Genomic DNA, 16,798 nt, shown 5'->3' with positions numbered 1-16,798 from the left:
AAATGAAACATGAATCGTATTAATCTTTTGGATCTAAATTTACAGTAAATATAGAGGACAGAGGAGCATGTTAAACCAGATCATAAAGTGAAAACTGCTGGAAATAATACTTTCTCTTCAAGAAATAAATTGCAAGAAAAAGAAACGGAGATTTAAAAAAATAAATTAAACAAATGCAATATATAAACATTGTCTGGATCCTGATTAGAATAATTTTTTTTAATGACAGTTTTGAGACAAACAGAGAAGCCTGAACATGAATTGGTTATTAGACATATTAAGGAATTATTTTACAAGTCGTATAATGATATTGTATAAATGTTAAAAGTTCATTATCTGCTAGAAATACTGAAATATTTAAACTTGAATTGATATAATGTCTGTGATTTACTTTAGAACATTTCAGAAAAGAAAAAGTGGGTGATAGATGAAATTAGCAAGATGTTAATAAAAAATTGTTAAAACTGGGGGAGAAGCAAGCAGTGGGGACAACCAAAGCAATAAGCTGAGCCCCCAATCTTGGGGTTTGTTCATAGGAAAGGTAACCCCACAAAGGATAGGTCAAGCCTCCTTAAAACTAAGCCTAAGAATCACCCCCAAGAGAACCTCTTTTGTTTCTCAGATATGGCCTCTCTCTCCAGCCAACACAACAAGCAAACTCACTGCCCTTCCCCTGTCTACATAGGACATGACTCCCAGGGGTGTGGACCTTCCTGGCAACATGGGACAGAAATCCTAGAATGAGCTGAGACTCAGCATCAAGGGATTGAGAAAAACTTCTCGACCAAAAGGGGTAAGAGTGAAATGAGACAAAATAAAGTGTCAATGGCTGAGAGATTCCAAACAGATCAAGAGGTTATCCTGGAGATTATTTTTATGCATTTAAATAGATATCACCTTGTTGGTCAAGATGTAATGGAGAGGTTGGAGGGAACTGCCTGAAAATGTAGAGCTGTGTTCCAGTAGCCACGTTTCTTGAAAATGATCGTATAATGATATAACTTTCACAATATGACTGTGTCATCGTGAAAACCTTGTGTTTGATGCTCCTTTTATCTACCTTATCAACAGATGAGTAAAACATATGGAATTAAAATAAATAATAGGGAGAACAAATGTTAAAATAAATTTAGATTGACATGCTAGTGATCAATGAAAGGGAGGGGTAAGGGGTACAGTATATATGAATTTTTTTCTGTTGTCTTTTATTTCTTTTTCTGGATTGATGCAAATGATCTAAGAAATGATCATGATGATGAATATGCAACTATGTGATGATATTGTGAATTACTGACAAAACATGTAGAATGGAATGATCATAAGAATGTTCGTGTTTGTTATATTTTTTAAAAAATCAAAAAATTAATTTAAAAAAAGAACTGGGTGAGAAGTACTTTGGGGTTTATTACTGTGGCAGTTAAAGGCTATCTATAAATTCATGATATTTCTCCCATTGGAAGGTGGATTTGTGTTGTCTCCCCTTGAATCTGGGCTGAAATGAGTGGCTGATCAACTAATAAAGCATGGGGGAACTGATGATACATGACTTCCGAGGCTAGGTCCAAAAAGGTAACGCAGCTTCACCCTGGGTTGGTAGACTACTCATGCTGGTCTCCTGAGTTGCCACGGTTAAGAAGTCATACCATGCTGGGGCTGCCAAGTATGAAAAAAACCAAATTAAGCCATATAACCCAGACAAGTGCTGAAAGAGGCCCTGAGATTACATGAAAAGAGACAGACAGAAGGAAGGAGGGAGGGAGGTTCGTTGGTTAGAAAAGATGGCAGGAAGACAGACAAAAAGATAAGTGGCAAAGCCCAATTTGCTCTAGGCCCCCAGTAGCTCCAGCTACTATTTCACTGCAACTACAACACTGCAGCCAGAATCATCTAGTTGACACCTTTCTCAATTTCTAACCTGCAGAAAACTGTGACAGATAATAAAATGATTGTTTTAAGGATACTAAATTTTTGAGTGGTTTGTTCTGCAGCATCAAATACTGAAACAATTATATTAGTCTCCCTCCTTTTGTGTTCATTAACAATTTTCCACAAAAAAATGCTTTTAGAGTTAAATAAAGAAATTATCAATAACAGCTACAACTTTTTGAACATTTCTAGGTCAGACATTGTGCTAGTTATACTAATTCAATCCTCCCAAGACACCTTTAAGATAAAGTATCATTATTACTACTTTACAGGTAAGGTATTATTATTATTATTATTACTGAATTGCAGATAAATACAATAAGGCTTACAAATGTTAAAATACTTAGAAGAAGACTCAAGGATAGATATGGCAGCACTGGGGATTTCTAGTTATTTGTTTCCTTCATTGACTCACAATTTCGGAATTTACTCACTATCTCTCCACACCAAGTCAATCCTCTCTGGCCTCTTCTACACTTCATTTTAGTTATCCACTCCCAATGCCACACCTTGAAATTTATTACTTGGATCTGTTCCAAACCTCTAAGATCACTAATGAAAACATCTCATTTTCTGTGCACATACTCAATTACTCTCACACCCACAAAAAATGGATTAAGTTTTCTGGGTACAGAGCTCCAAACCACGACAGTAACCACGGACTTGATGGGTTTTTTTTTTACTATCAAAAATCCAATTCTGTAATGCAAATCAAAACCACAATGAGATATCATCTCACACTTACCAGAATGGCCATTTTCAATAAAACAGAAAATGACAAGTGTTGGAGAGGATGTGGAGAAAGAGGCACACTTATCCACTGTTGGTGGGAATGTCAAATGGTACAACTGCTGTGGAAGGCAGTTTGGCGGTTCCTCAAAAAGCTGAATATAGAATTGCCATATGACCCGGCAATACCATTGCTGGGTATCTACTCAAAGGACTTAAGGGCAAAGACACAAACGGACATTTGCACATCAATGTTTAGAGCAGCATTATTTATAATTGCAAAGAGATGGAAACAGCCAAAATGTCCATCAACAGAAGAGTGGTTAAACAAACTGTGGTATATACACACAATGGAATATTATACAGCCCTAAGACTTAATAAAGTAATGAAGTATGCAACAACATGGAGGGACCTTAAGGACATTATGCTGAGTGAGATTAGCCAGAAACAAAAGGACAAATACTGTATGGTCTCACTGATATGAACTGACATTAGTGAATAAACTTGGAGAATTTCGTTGGTAACAGAGACCATCAGGACATAAAAATAGGGTAAGATATTGGGTAACTGGAGCTGAACAGATACAGATTGTGCAACAGGACTGAATGTAAAAACTCAGAAATGGACAGCACAATATATGACCTAACTGTAATACAATTATGCTAAAACACTGAATGAAGCTGCATGTGAGAATGATAGAGGGAGGGCTGAGGGGCATAAATGAAATCAGAAAGAAAGACATATGATAAAGACTGAGATAGTATAATCTAGGAATGCTTGGAGTATATAATGATAGTGACTAAATGTACAAATTTTTCTTTCTTTTTTTTTTTTTTTCACATGGGCAGGCACTGGTAATCGAACCTGGGTCCTCTGGCATGGCAGGCAAGCATTCTTGCCTGCTGAGCCACCGTGGCCTGCCCAAATGTACAGATTTTAAAAATGTTTTTGCATGAGGAAGAACAAAGGAATGTCATTACTGCAGGGTGCTGAAAAGAGATGGTAATTAATGCTTTAAAATTTCAACTTATTGTGAGACTAAAGCAAAAATGTTTATTTGGTACAAAATTTATATTTTAACTAGTGCATTTCCTAATATAACTTATGTAGACAGCTTAATTGAACACCATAAGTACATGGAACCTTGGGTAGGACATGAGATTTGTTGGTTTGTCCAGAGTGATGCCCCAATGAATCCCAGAGTGATTTGATCAGTGAGTGGAAAAGTATTTGCAAAGTCCCCTTCAGGGAATGGTGAGAACGGTGGAAAATTCAGCCTCCCCAAGTTGAATTCCTGATATTCTCACAAGGAGTACAAACAACCAAAGCTATAGGGTAAGCCCCCAGTCTTGGGGTTTGTTCACAGGAAACTTAACCCCACAAAGGATAGATCAAGCCTCCTTTAAATGTAGGCCTAAGAGGCACACCCAAGAGAGCCTCTTTTGTTGTTCAGATGTGGCCTCTCTCTCCAGTCAACACAGCAAGCAAACTCACTGCCCTCCCCCTGTCCACGTGGGACATGACTCCTAGGGGTGTGGACATTCCTAGCAATGTGGGATAGAAATCCTGGAATGAGCTGAGACTCAGCATCAAGGGATTGAGAAAACCTTCTCGACCAAAAGGGGGAAGAGTGAAATGAGACTAAGTGTCAATGGCTGAGAGATTCCAAACAGAGTCGAGAGGTTATCCTGGAGGTTATTCTTACGCATTAAGTAGGTATCACCTTGTTATTTAAGATGTAATGCAGAGGCTGGAGGGAACTGCCTGAAAATGTAGAGCTGCGTCCAGCAGCCATGTTTCTTGATGATGATTGTATAATGATAAAGCTTTCACAATGTGACAGTGTGATTGTGAAAACCTTGTGTCTGATGCTCCTTTTATCTACCTTGTCAACAGACAAGTAGAACATATGGAATAAAAATAAATAATAGGGGGAACAAATGTTAAAATAAATTTAGTTTGAAATGTTAGTGATCAATGAAAGGGAGGGGTAAGGGGTATGGTATGTATAATTTGTTTTTCTGTTTTCATTTTATTTCTTTTTCTGTTGTCTTTTTATATCTTTTTCTGAACTGATGCAAATGTTCTAAGAAATGATCATGATGATGAATATGCAACTATGTGATGATACTGTGAATTACTGATTATATATGTAGAACGGAATGATCATATATTAAGAATGTTTTCGTTTGTTGTTAAATTTTTTTTAATTAATTAAAAAAGCCAATATTAAATTTAATAAAAATTCCAATTCTGTGCATTCTCCTTGACTAAAACTTAAGTCAGTTCAGCATTACTGAGGGAAAAATTCCTAAGAATAGGCCTACTGGTACCATTTTACAGTAATGGTCACTTATTTCAATTCTAATGTTGCCTGAGAATCCTACTATTATTCATCTTAAATTATCCAGGAAAATGATTTCAGATCACCATTCTCAAACCTCTAACCCATCATCATGTACCTCACTTTCATCAGATGATCTCACTTTTACTATTCATAGTAGTACTCAAAACCCAAAGTCTTTACCAAAGCCTTATGTGGACTGGCTGCTCTGTATACCACTCTAGACTTTCTACATCCTATCTCCCATAACTCTCTACACTCCAGCCATACTGTTCATCTTCCACTTACCTAGATACACTAAGCTCTCAATCACTCAGGACGTTTATGCGTTCTATTTCCTCCTGGAAGTCTCTTGCCATCATCTGATCATTCTTCAAGTTTCAGCTTCCACACAGAAGCCTTTCAGAACCCCTAGACCATACTAGCTTCACCTGATTATCCTCCCAAAGAGTCTGTTTTTGCCCTTCGTACTCATGGCACCTCTAATTATACAAAGGAGGGTCTGAAGTGCCTAGTACTGTGCCTTCTTGGTATACAATGGCTGCTTAAATATTTCTTGTCTAAGTACTATTGATACGAAGATAAAATATCTGTGTACATTAATTCTATTTATATGTTTTCTGCATCTTAGTTAGAATTAGCTCTAACCTTTACATGCAGTAATTTGATTATTGTTTCCACACGTAGAGCTAGAAAAAAAAGTATATAATAAGAAAACTGCATCCTGCTTTTGTCAAAGACATCAGAAATGTTCTTCCTTTTAAAAAAATCTTATTCATAAATTATATTAAACAGTTATCATCTTTCAGGCTTTGACCCTGCTTCCCTAAGTGGGTTTAAACACAGTAAAAATTTAATTTTCCTCTTTACTCTCAGACAACATTCTTACCCTAGCCATCCATGACTTGGACTATTCCAGGCCTACAGAGAATTTCAATGTGAATGAATGCCTACAGAACTTTTTCTCTGAATCTAAAAAGGGTTCAGTAAATTGATGCAAGGCAGTCATAAAGTACCATATGTACCAAAAAATCAGGTTATATTTATTAACTGCAAAGAAGAAAAAAAGTACCTTTATAATAGAGAACTCCAAGCGATAACTGAACATCACAATGATATAAAATCACATCATGAACTTCATGAAATGATGTTCTGAGGACACTATATAGGGTTCTTACCCAAAATGCTTAAATTAAAATTAATCATGAGGAACTAATCAGGTGAATTTCAATTGTGAGGTATTCTATAAAAACCCTGGCCTGGGTACTTCAAAATAGGAATGTCATGAATACACTCCCTCTACCAAAAAGGCAGATTAAAGGAATATAACAACTAAACAGTATTGTGAACCTTGACTGGATCCAGAGTAAAACAAAAGAAACAAAATACAAACAAACAAGAAATAGCTATAAAGGACATTTTAGGGACAGCTGGGAAAATCAGATACTGACTATACATTATTGTGCCAGTATTGTAGGTATAAAATGTCCTATATAGGAGAAGTATTTCAGGCTCAAGTATTATGATATCTTCAATTAAAAAAATTGCTTGGCAACACCCTCACATATGCACAAACAAATAAAATATATTTATGTTTTTAGACAGAGGCAGTGGAAGCAAACATGGCAAACTGTTAACAGGTGAACTGAGTTGACAGGCATACAGGTATTTACTGTAATATATTTTAAAATTTTTCTGCAGGTTTCAAGTTTCTCAAAATGGAAATTTAGAGAAAAAGTAACTGTAAGAAACAAAAATTATGGCTCTCATCTAAAGTCTTTCAGGTCCTTGCTGGTGATGGAATACTGGACAGAAGCACAAAGGATTTTATCTGGCAGGGATGATGGACTCTATAGTGTTTATGTCTCTATCATGAAGTTTGACATTTACTAAAAAATGGTTTGATTTGGGGTGGGCCACGGTGGCTTAGCAGGTAGAGTTCTCGCCTGCCATGCCTGCCCGCCCCCCAAAAAAAGTTAAAAAAAAAAACAGGCTTTATTTGTTAGTTCATGTTTAAAGGGTACAGGCTTAATTTTGTTTTACTGTATTGTAAGTACCTTGAAAACAGGAACTAATCATTCTTTAGTTGAATATACTAAAGATGATTCTTTAGTGTAATCATCATCACACAGTGACAAATGTACATATAATATATCCTCAATTTGTTTCCTGAATAAATATGTGGAATTTAAATACTAAATATTATTTTACTGTGGGTATAAACATGATAGCAATCCAACCTGGCTGGCTGAGTACCTATGTTGAAAGATTATACATGTGGGGATACAACTGGCATGCATGTAGATGACTATGAATACAGTAAGTGAAGAAGAAATTGCTAAGTGATGAAACAGTAAAGCCACATCAAGTGCTGGAAAGAAAGGAAGAATGGCACATGTTCCCTCCTCTTTCTCCTACCCACGGTGTTTTCTCATGACTTGTATTTCCTGCATTCATGAACTCTCCTGCTCTCTATCTCTCTTTCCCCTTACCCATTATCACCTGGCTATTTTTTTTTAACCGTAAACTTTTCCTAAAAGCTGTGGGTGATTATGTACAATTTTAGTGTCAGAAACTTAAGCAAAAAGCCCTATTAAAGATGGTTACTTCAGAATATTAAAGTAAATTTCTACTCCACTACCTGAACAGTGCCTTCTGAAATATTTTAGGTCATACAAGTATTGCCAAAGGTTTTTATACTCTATAGATATCAACTTCAATTACCAGGAAAGATTGATCCTGCAGCAAAAAGACAGCTTTCAACACTCCGCCATTTCTTTATTTGCTATGGGTTCTGCGGTCTTGGGCATATTAGTGCAGCAGGTCAAAATATGGTTCACAACAGGGAATAAAAACGTATCTGCAAAGTCCTCTTGGGGCAATGGAGAGAAAGGGGGAAAATTCAACTTCCCCATGTGGAGAATTCCTGATATTCTCATAAGCACTGGGGACAACCAAACCAACAGGCTGAGCCCTCAATGTCAGGGTTTGCTCATACAAAACTTAACTCTACAAAGGATACAATAAGCCTATTTAAAATTAGGCCTAAGGGTCATCCCCAGAGAACCTCTTTTGTTGATCAGATGTGGCCTCTCTCAGTCAGCACAACAAGCAAACTCACTGTCCTCCCTCTCTCTATGTGGAACTCCCAGGGATGTGGCCCGAACTGGCAATGTGGGACAGAAATCCTAGAATGAGCTCACCATCAAGGGACTGAGAAAACTTTCTCGACCAAAAGGGTGGAAGAATGAAATCAGACAAAATAAAGTGTCAGTGGCTGAGAGATTTCAAACAAAGTCGAGAGGTTATCTTGGAGGTTACTCTTATGCATTATATAGATATCACCTTTATAGTTAAGGTGTAATGGAGAGGCCAGAGGGAACTGCCTGAAAATGTAGAGCTGCATTCCAGCAGCCATGTTTCTTGAAGACGATTGTATAATGATATAGCTTTTGCAATGTGACTGTGTGATTGTGAAGACCTTGTGTCTGATGGTGCTTTTATCTATCTTATTGACAGACGAATAAAATATATGGATTAAAAATAAATAAATAATAGGGGGAACAAATGTTAAAATAAATTTAGTAGACTGAAATGATGGTGAGCAGTGAGGGGGAGGGGGTATGGTATGTACAAATTTTTTTCTTTTTATTTCTTTTTCTGAATTGATGCAAATGTTCTAAGAGGTGACTGTGCTGATGAATATAAAACTACCTGATGACATTGTGAGTTATTGATTATATACCAAGAATGGAACGATCATATGATAAGAATGTTTGTTTGTATTTTGTTATCTTTAAAAAAAAACATGGTTCACATATTTAACCTACATGTGGAACAGTTAGTACTGCTCTACTACATGGCTCTTAACACTATTCCTATGCTAGTCAGCCAACTTAAAAAATACAAGCCATTGTTAACAAGACCAGTCAAATGACTGTGGATAGATAAGTCTATTATCACTACCGAAAACACAGCCTACATAATTCCTAAAACAACTTACCTACTGTTTAATAAACCGCTTTCTGAAGCATTTATTTAATGTTGGCTTTTTCTTTGCAATTGAATTTCAGTGGATCAAAAAAAAAAGGACAAAGATACATAGTATTTTTCACACCTAACATTCATTTAGTTCAGATACCTTAGTGAAAAAATTCATTCTATAAAAGTTACCTTTCCCTGGATGCTTCATCTGGGATACCTAGGCATATTTCTCGGTCAAACCTTCCTGCACGTCTCAAAGCAGGATCTAACGAGTCTGGCCGGTTAGTAGCTCCTATGACTAGGATCCGAGCTGTAGCAGCCACATTATTCAGATCTAGGTAAGAACCAGACACAAAATGAGTGGTGAACGAGGCACTTTGACACTGAGGACAAAAATGTCTACATAAATCATTTAAATGGATAGAGAGAAACTATTACAAATCTTGAGAGGATGTGCATGTGCAAATGTGTATATGAAAGGTTTAATGTGTGAAAGATATGTGAGGATAAAATAAACCTTTATGTTCAAGCAGTTCACAATATATTAAGAGACATTGTCTATAGTTAAGAAAACAGAGTATAATACAAATTTTGAATAATAGGTAAAAACAAATCACTACAGAAATACACTGGCAGATATGAATTCTGACTAAGGAATCACGTGAGACTTCATGAAGGAGGTAACATTTCAGAAGTCTTGAAAGACGAATAGGCTTTAATTAGTGTATAGAAGTTAATAAAATTCTACATACAAGAAAAAGCACATGTAAAAGCACAAAGCTATGAATATGCAGAGCACATTTAGGCAAGGTGAGCAGTCTAAAAACATGAAGTGTGACAAAGACATAGTAATTATCTCTCAATGTAGGTTGATGGCATTAATTTGGGATGAGGGATTCAAAATAGTCTTTCTTCACCTCCTCTAGCTTCTTCTAGAGTCAGACTTTCGTCAAAGCTTACAATAATCTAGAGACAGACTTTTAATAACAGACCCTAGAGTTCATTTTTCCTAAGTATTATTTCTCTCAACTGAAGGAGAATTAAGTAGTAGGGAGTCTGGGGTTATCCTCAGGTTATCTCACAGCAATAAGAAGGTAGTAACATGCTAATTAAGAGCACTAACAACCAAGAAAGGGAGTCTGTAGGATAACTGATTATCATATGCCCAGAAGTTATGTTCTACGGAACAATGAATTCGTGAATACTAAACCACTGCTCAGAGGGGAAATACAGGATTAGGTTCCTGTGAGCCTCAGGTTACAGCATTTTCATCAATGGATCCATAAATAACCTTATTTTAAAAGTCTTTCTGTTTAAAGCCACCTTATTTAATACATATTGTTGACACATTAACATTGAACTCACAGCCAACAGCTCTATAACCCACGTCAAACAAAGCTCATCTAACACATGTATTTTTGCCATAGCCTTAACATAACTTTCCTGCACTTAAGAACACTAGCCAGCACTTAGCACTACACCTGAGGGCCTTTACAAGTAGTGAAATCAGCAAGAAAAAAAGCACAAAAATGTGAAAAATGTGGCACAAAATATACTGCAAAAAAACATTTCTTTACAGTATGAAACTGAAACAAGAAGGCCAAGCACACTCTCTCACCTGGAAATGCGCACATTGGGCAACTAATTTTTCACTACTCTAGTATGCCTGCAAATGACCATGTAAATGTAAATTTGGGGACTATAAATAAATTTAAATGATTAAGTGAAAGTGCAAATACAGAATCTGCAAATAATGAGGATCAATTCTTTAGTCAACCAGATGACTTCAAAGTTTTCTCTTGTAAAATCTGTGTTTTGGAAAGCTAATTCTACCACTTAATTTTGAACATGGAGTAAAGAGGAATAAGAAAATTGTTTTTTTGTGATTTTATTACAATAATTAGCTGAGAGATGATGCGTGTAGTAAGATAGGAATGGAGTAAACAAAAAGAAAAATTCAATTTACAAAAAAAATTGTAGGTGGATAATCAAAAGTACTAAGCAAATGATTAGCTGTGAAGGTTGAGGTAGAAGAAAGAGATAAAGATGACACAGTTTGGATGACAAGATGTACAGGATGCTGCTAACTAATATATGAGGAATATGAAGGAAATTAAGTAGAGGCAAAAGGGGATAAATGAAAAAGTAAGTTAGGCTTTGGACATCCTGAATTTGAGCTGTCCATGGGATAGCAGTGTGGAAGCGTATGAGAGGCAGTTGGTCTGAAGCTTATTAGAAATCAAACAGATATACATCTGAGACTTAATCAATGAAGAACTAAATATGCCTAATATAAGGCAAGAAGAAAAGAAGATCAGGTACAAAATCACAGGGAGTATCTTTATTTAAATGATGGGCAGAAGTAGGCAACTAAGTAAAGGAATCAGGGAAGGAGTGGTCAGAGAACCAGGATGAAAAAGAAAGAGTGGTGTCACTCAAGCAAATAATGCTAACAATACTAAGGAGAAAAGTGTTCAACAGTATAAAGTGCCATTAAGAACAAGGCTGTAGGGTACACTTATGGTTCAGAGGTTAGAACGCTCGCCTGTCATGCGGGAGACCCAGGTTCAATTCCCAGACCATGCAAGCCCCCCTCTGCCCCCTCCTCACCAAAAAAAGAGCTCCACTGTAACATGGAATATTTACTATATGGCAAACATTACTCTAGGTTATGAATATTATCACAGTTAACACAACAACTATAGGAGTTAGGTTTTCAAATGAGGGAACTAAAGAATGAAGCTCAAAGCAAGCAAAAGGAGAGAAATTATGAAGATTAGAGAAGAAATAAATGAAATAAAAAACATGAAATCGATCAAGAAAATTAACAAAAGCAGAAGTTGGTTCTCTGAGAAAATCAATAAAATTGATGGACCCATAGCAAGGTTGACAAAAAGAAAAAGAAAGAGGATACAAATAAATAAAATCAGAAATGGAAGAGGAGGGATAACCACTGACACTGCAGAAATAAAGAAGGTAATGAGAGGATACTATGAGCAACTTTATGCTAAGAAACTAGACTACATAAATGAAATGGACAACTTCCTAGAAAGGCATGACACCAACATTGACTCGAAAAGGAATAGATGACCTCAACACACCAATTAAAAGCAAAGAGATTGAATCAGTTATCAAGAAGCTCCCAAAAGAGAAAAGTCCAGGATCACTGGCATCACATGTGAATTCTACCAAGCATTCAAGATAGAATTAGTACCAGTATTGTTCAAACTCTTCAAAAATATTGAAGAGGGAAGGCTACCTAACTCATTCTATGAAGCCAACATAGAAAAGTCAGACAAAGATACTACCAGAAAAGAAAATTACAGACCAAGTGAAAATTACAGACCAATGTCTCCAATGAATACAGATGTACAAATCCTCAACAAAATACCTGCAAATTAAATCCAGCAGCACATTAAAAGGATTAAATGCCATGACCAAGTAGGATTCATCCCAGGTATGCAACGATGGTTCAACATAAGAAAACTAATTAATGTAATATACCATATCAACAAATCAAAGCACAAAAACCACATGATCATCTCAACTGACTCAGAAAAGGCATGTGACAAAATTCAACATCCTTTCTTGTTGAAAACACTTCAATGGTTAGAAACAGAAGGGAACTTTCTCAACATGATAAAGGGAATATATGAAGAACCCACAGCTAACATCATCCTCAATGGGGAAAAACTGAAAACTTTCCCCCTAAGATCAGGAACAAGACAAGGATGTCCACTATCACCACTGTTATTCAACATTGTGTTGGAAGTTTTAGCCAGAGCAATTAGATAAGAAAAAGAAAAAGAAGGCATCAAAATTGGAAAGGAAGAAGTAAAACTGTTACTGTTTATAGAGGATATGATACTATACGTTAAAAACCCTGAAAAATCCATGGCAAAGCTACTACGGCTAGTAAATGAGTACAGCAAAGTGGCATGGTACAAGGTCAACACTCAAAAATCTGTAGTGTTTCCATATACTAGTAATGGCAATCTGGGGGAAGTCAAGAAAAAAACTCCATTTACAATTGCAACCAAAAGAATAAAATATTTAGGAATAAATTTAACTAAGGATACAAAATACCTATAGAAAGAAAACTACAAGTAATTGCTAAAATAAATCACAGAAGACCTAAATAAATGGAAGGGCCTACCATGCTCACAGACTGGAAGACTAAATATAGTTAAGATGTCAATTCTACCTAAATTGGTTTATAGATTCAATGTAATCTCAATTAAAATCCCAAAAACTTACTTTTCAGAAATAGAAAAACTAATAACCAAATTTATTTGGAAGGGGAGGGTGCCCGGAATAACTGAAAATATGCTGAGAAAGAAAAATGAAGTTGGAGGTTTCACACTACCTGACTTTAAGGCAAATTACAGAGCTACAGTGGTCAAAAGAGCATGGTACTGGCATAAAGATAGATATAATGACCAATGGAATCAAACAGAGTGCTCAGATATAGACCCTTCATCTATAGACAATTGATCATTGATATGGCAGTCAAGCCAACTCACCTAGGACAGAACACTCTCTTCAATAAAGGGTGCCTGGAAAACTGGATATCCACATGCAAAAGAATGAAAGAGGACCCATATCTCACACCCTATACAAAAATTAACTCAAAATGGATCAAAGACCTAAACATTAGATCTAAGATCATAAAACTTCTACAAGAAAAATGTAGGGAAATATCTTATAAATCTTATAATAGGAGGCAGTTTCCTAGATCTTACACCCAAAGCACAAGCATTAAAGAAAGAAAGAAAGAAATGGGAACTCCCCAAAACTAAACACTTTTGTGCATCAAGGAACTTTGTCAGGAAAGTAAAAAGACAGCTTAAAAATGGGAGACAATATTTGGAAATGATACATCAGATAAGGGTCTAGTACCCAGAATGTATAAAGAGATTGTTCAACTCAACAACAAAGAGACAACCCAGTAACAAACTGGGCAAAAGACATGAACAGACACTTCTCAGAAGAGGAAATACAAATGGCTAAAAGGCACATGAAAAGATGCTGAACTTCCTTAGGTCATAGGGAAATGCAAACCAAAACCACAATGAGATATCATCTCACAACCACCAGAACGGCCATTATCAATAAAACAGAAAACGGTAAATGCTGGAGAGGATGTAGAGAAAGAGGCATTCTTATCCACTGTTGGTGGGACTATCAAATGGTACAACCGCTGTGGAAGGCAGTTTGGTGGTTCCTCAGGAAGCAAAAAATAGAACTGCCATATGATCTGGCAATACCATTGCTAGGTATCTACTCAGAGGACATGAGGACAAGGACACAAATGGACATCCACACACCAATGTTTATAGCAGCATTATTTACAATTGATAAGAGATGGAAGCAGTCCAAATGTCCATCAACAGATGAGTGGCTAAACAAGGGATGGTATATACATACAACAGATTGTTACGCAGCTGTAAGACAGAATAAAGCCATGATGTATGTAACAATGTGATAACAATTAGATGTAACAATGTGTAACAATTAGATAAGAAAAAGTGAAATTAGCCAGAAACAAACAACAAATACTGTATGGTCTCACTGATATGACCTAACATTAATCAATGAACTTGGAGATTTCAGTTAAGAACTGAGCCTTCAGGAGATAGAAATAGGATAGATATTGGGTAATTGGATCTGAAGGGATATAAATTGTGAAATGGTACTGATTGTAAAAATTCAGAAATGCAAATGCAACCTAATTGTAGCACAATAATGTTAGTACACTGAATGGAGTTGAATGTGAGAATGATAGAGGAAGGAGGGAGCACAAATGAAATCAGAAGGAAAGATAGATAATAAAGACTGAGATGGTACGATCTAGGAATGCCTAGGGTGTACAATGATAGTGACTAAATGTACAAACGTTTTTGCATGAGGAAGAACAAAGGAATGTCAATATTGTGGGGTATTCAAAATAGATGGTAATTCATATTTAAACAAAATCAAATCCACATGTTGAGGGATGATATAAAGAAGACAGCGAGCAAACAAAAGAAGAAATAGAAAGTTTGAAAAAACAAATCGCAGAACTTAAGGCACAATAGAAGAGATGGAAAAAACAATGGAAACCTACAACAATAGACTTGAAGAGGCAGAAGAAAGGAATAGTGAACTAGAAGACTGGACATCTGAAATATAATACACAAAAGAGAATATATAATATAGAATGAATGGAAAAAGATGAGCAGGGTCTCAAGAGAATTAAAATGACAACATGAAGTGCATGAACATATGTGTTGTGGATGTCCCAGACGAAGAAGAAAAGGGAAAAGGACAGACACTAATGGAGGAAATAATCACTGAAAATTTTCCATCTCTTATGAAAGACATAAAATTACAGATGCAAGAAGTACAGCATAACCCAAACAGAAGAGATCCAAGTGGACATATTCCAAGACACTTACTAATCAGATAGTCAAATGTCAAAGACAAAGAGAATTCTGGAAGCAGCAAGAGAAAAGCAATGTATCACATAAAAGGGAATCCAATAAGACTATGTGTGGATTTCTCAGCAGAAACCACGGAGGTGAAAAGGCAGTGGTATGATATATTTAAGATTCTGAAAGAGAAACACTGCTAACCAAGAATTCTACATCTAGCAAAGTTGTCCTTCAAAAAATGAGGGGGAGTCTTGAAACTGTAATCCATACGAAACTTTAATATCTGTTCTATAATGAGCTGAGACTCAGCATCAAGGGATTGAGAAAACCCCTAGAATGAGCTGAGACTCAACATCAAGGGATTGAGAAAACCTTCCCAACCAAAAGGGGGAAGAGCAAAATGAGACAAAATAAAGTGTCAATGGTTGAGAGATTCCAAAAAGAGTCGAGAGATTATCCTGGAGGTTATTCTTACACATTAAATAGATATCACTTTGTTAGTCAAGATGTAATGGAGGGAACTGCCTGAAAATGTAGAGCTGTGTTCCAGTAGCCATGTTTCTTGAAGATGATTGTAGAATGATATGGCTTTCACAATGTGACTGTGTCATTGTGAAAACCTTGTGTCTGATGCTCCTTTTATCTACCTTATCCACAGATGAGTAAAACATATGGAATAGAAATAAATAAAAGGGGGAACGAATGTTAAAATAAATTTAGATTGAAATGCTAGTGGTCAATGAAAGGGAGGGGTAAGGGGTATGGCATGTATAACTTTCTTTCTGTTATCATTTTATTTCTTTTTCTGTTGTCTTTTTATTTCTTTTTCTGAATTGATGTAAATGTTCTAAGAAATGATTCTGATGATGAATACCCAACTATGTGATGATATTGTGAATTACTGATTATACATGTAGAACAGAATGATCAAAAGAATGTTTGCATTTGTTGTTATATTTTTAAAAAATTAAAAATTAATTAAAAAATCAATTAAAAATCTGTTATATAACTACTTTTTAAAATGTACTCAGAAATTTATTTTTTTGGTATATATGTTCTATTTCACAAGAAAAATTTAAGAAAAAGGGAAAATTAACATATTATCAGACAAACAACGAATGAGAGAATTTGTGACGAAGAAATCAGCTATGCAAGAAATATTGGAGGGAGCACTACAGGCAAACAGGAAAAGGCAAGAGACAAAGGTGTGGAGAAGAGTATAGAAGTGAAGACTATCAGTAAAGGTAAAAAGAGAGGAAAAAAAAAAGTATGACATATAAAATCCAAAATACAAAACAGGAGAAGAAAATACTGCCTTTTAGAGTAATAACATTATATATTAATGGAGTAAACTCCCCAGTCAAAAGACAGATTGTTAGAATGGATTAAAAAATAAGACCC

General features: G+C 35.8%; 1 protein-coding gene across 3 annotated transcripts in view; it reads right to left on the bottom strand.

The window, feature by feature from the left end:
• The window catches only part of NVL (nuclear VCP like), a 251,999-nt gene that overhangs the window by 124,307 nt on the left and 110,894 nt on the right, over window positions 1–16,798 (bottom strand). For all 3 annotated transcript variants that reach the window (XM_077149137.1, XM_077149138.1, XM_077149139.1), the window contains exon 12: window positions 9,174–9,318. In XM_077149137.1, the coding sequence (XP_077005252.1) occupies window positions 9,174–9,318 (145 nt within the window). The remainder of the gene's footprint in view (window positions 1–9,173; window positions 9,319–16,798) is intronic.

Source organism: Tamandua tetradactyla, chromosome 2 (genome assembly GCF_023851605.1).
Source record: "Tamandua tetradactyla isolate mTamTet1 chromosome 2, mTamTet1.pri, whole genome shotgun sequence".
Classification (NCBI taxonomy): Eukaryota; Metazoa; Chordata; class Mammalia; order Pilosa; family Myrmecophagidae; genus Tamandua; species Tamandua tetradactyla.
The sequence above is the reverse complement of the archived record's forward strand: the minus strand, read 5'-3'. Positions and strand labels throughout refer to the sequence as shown.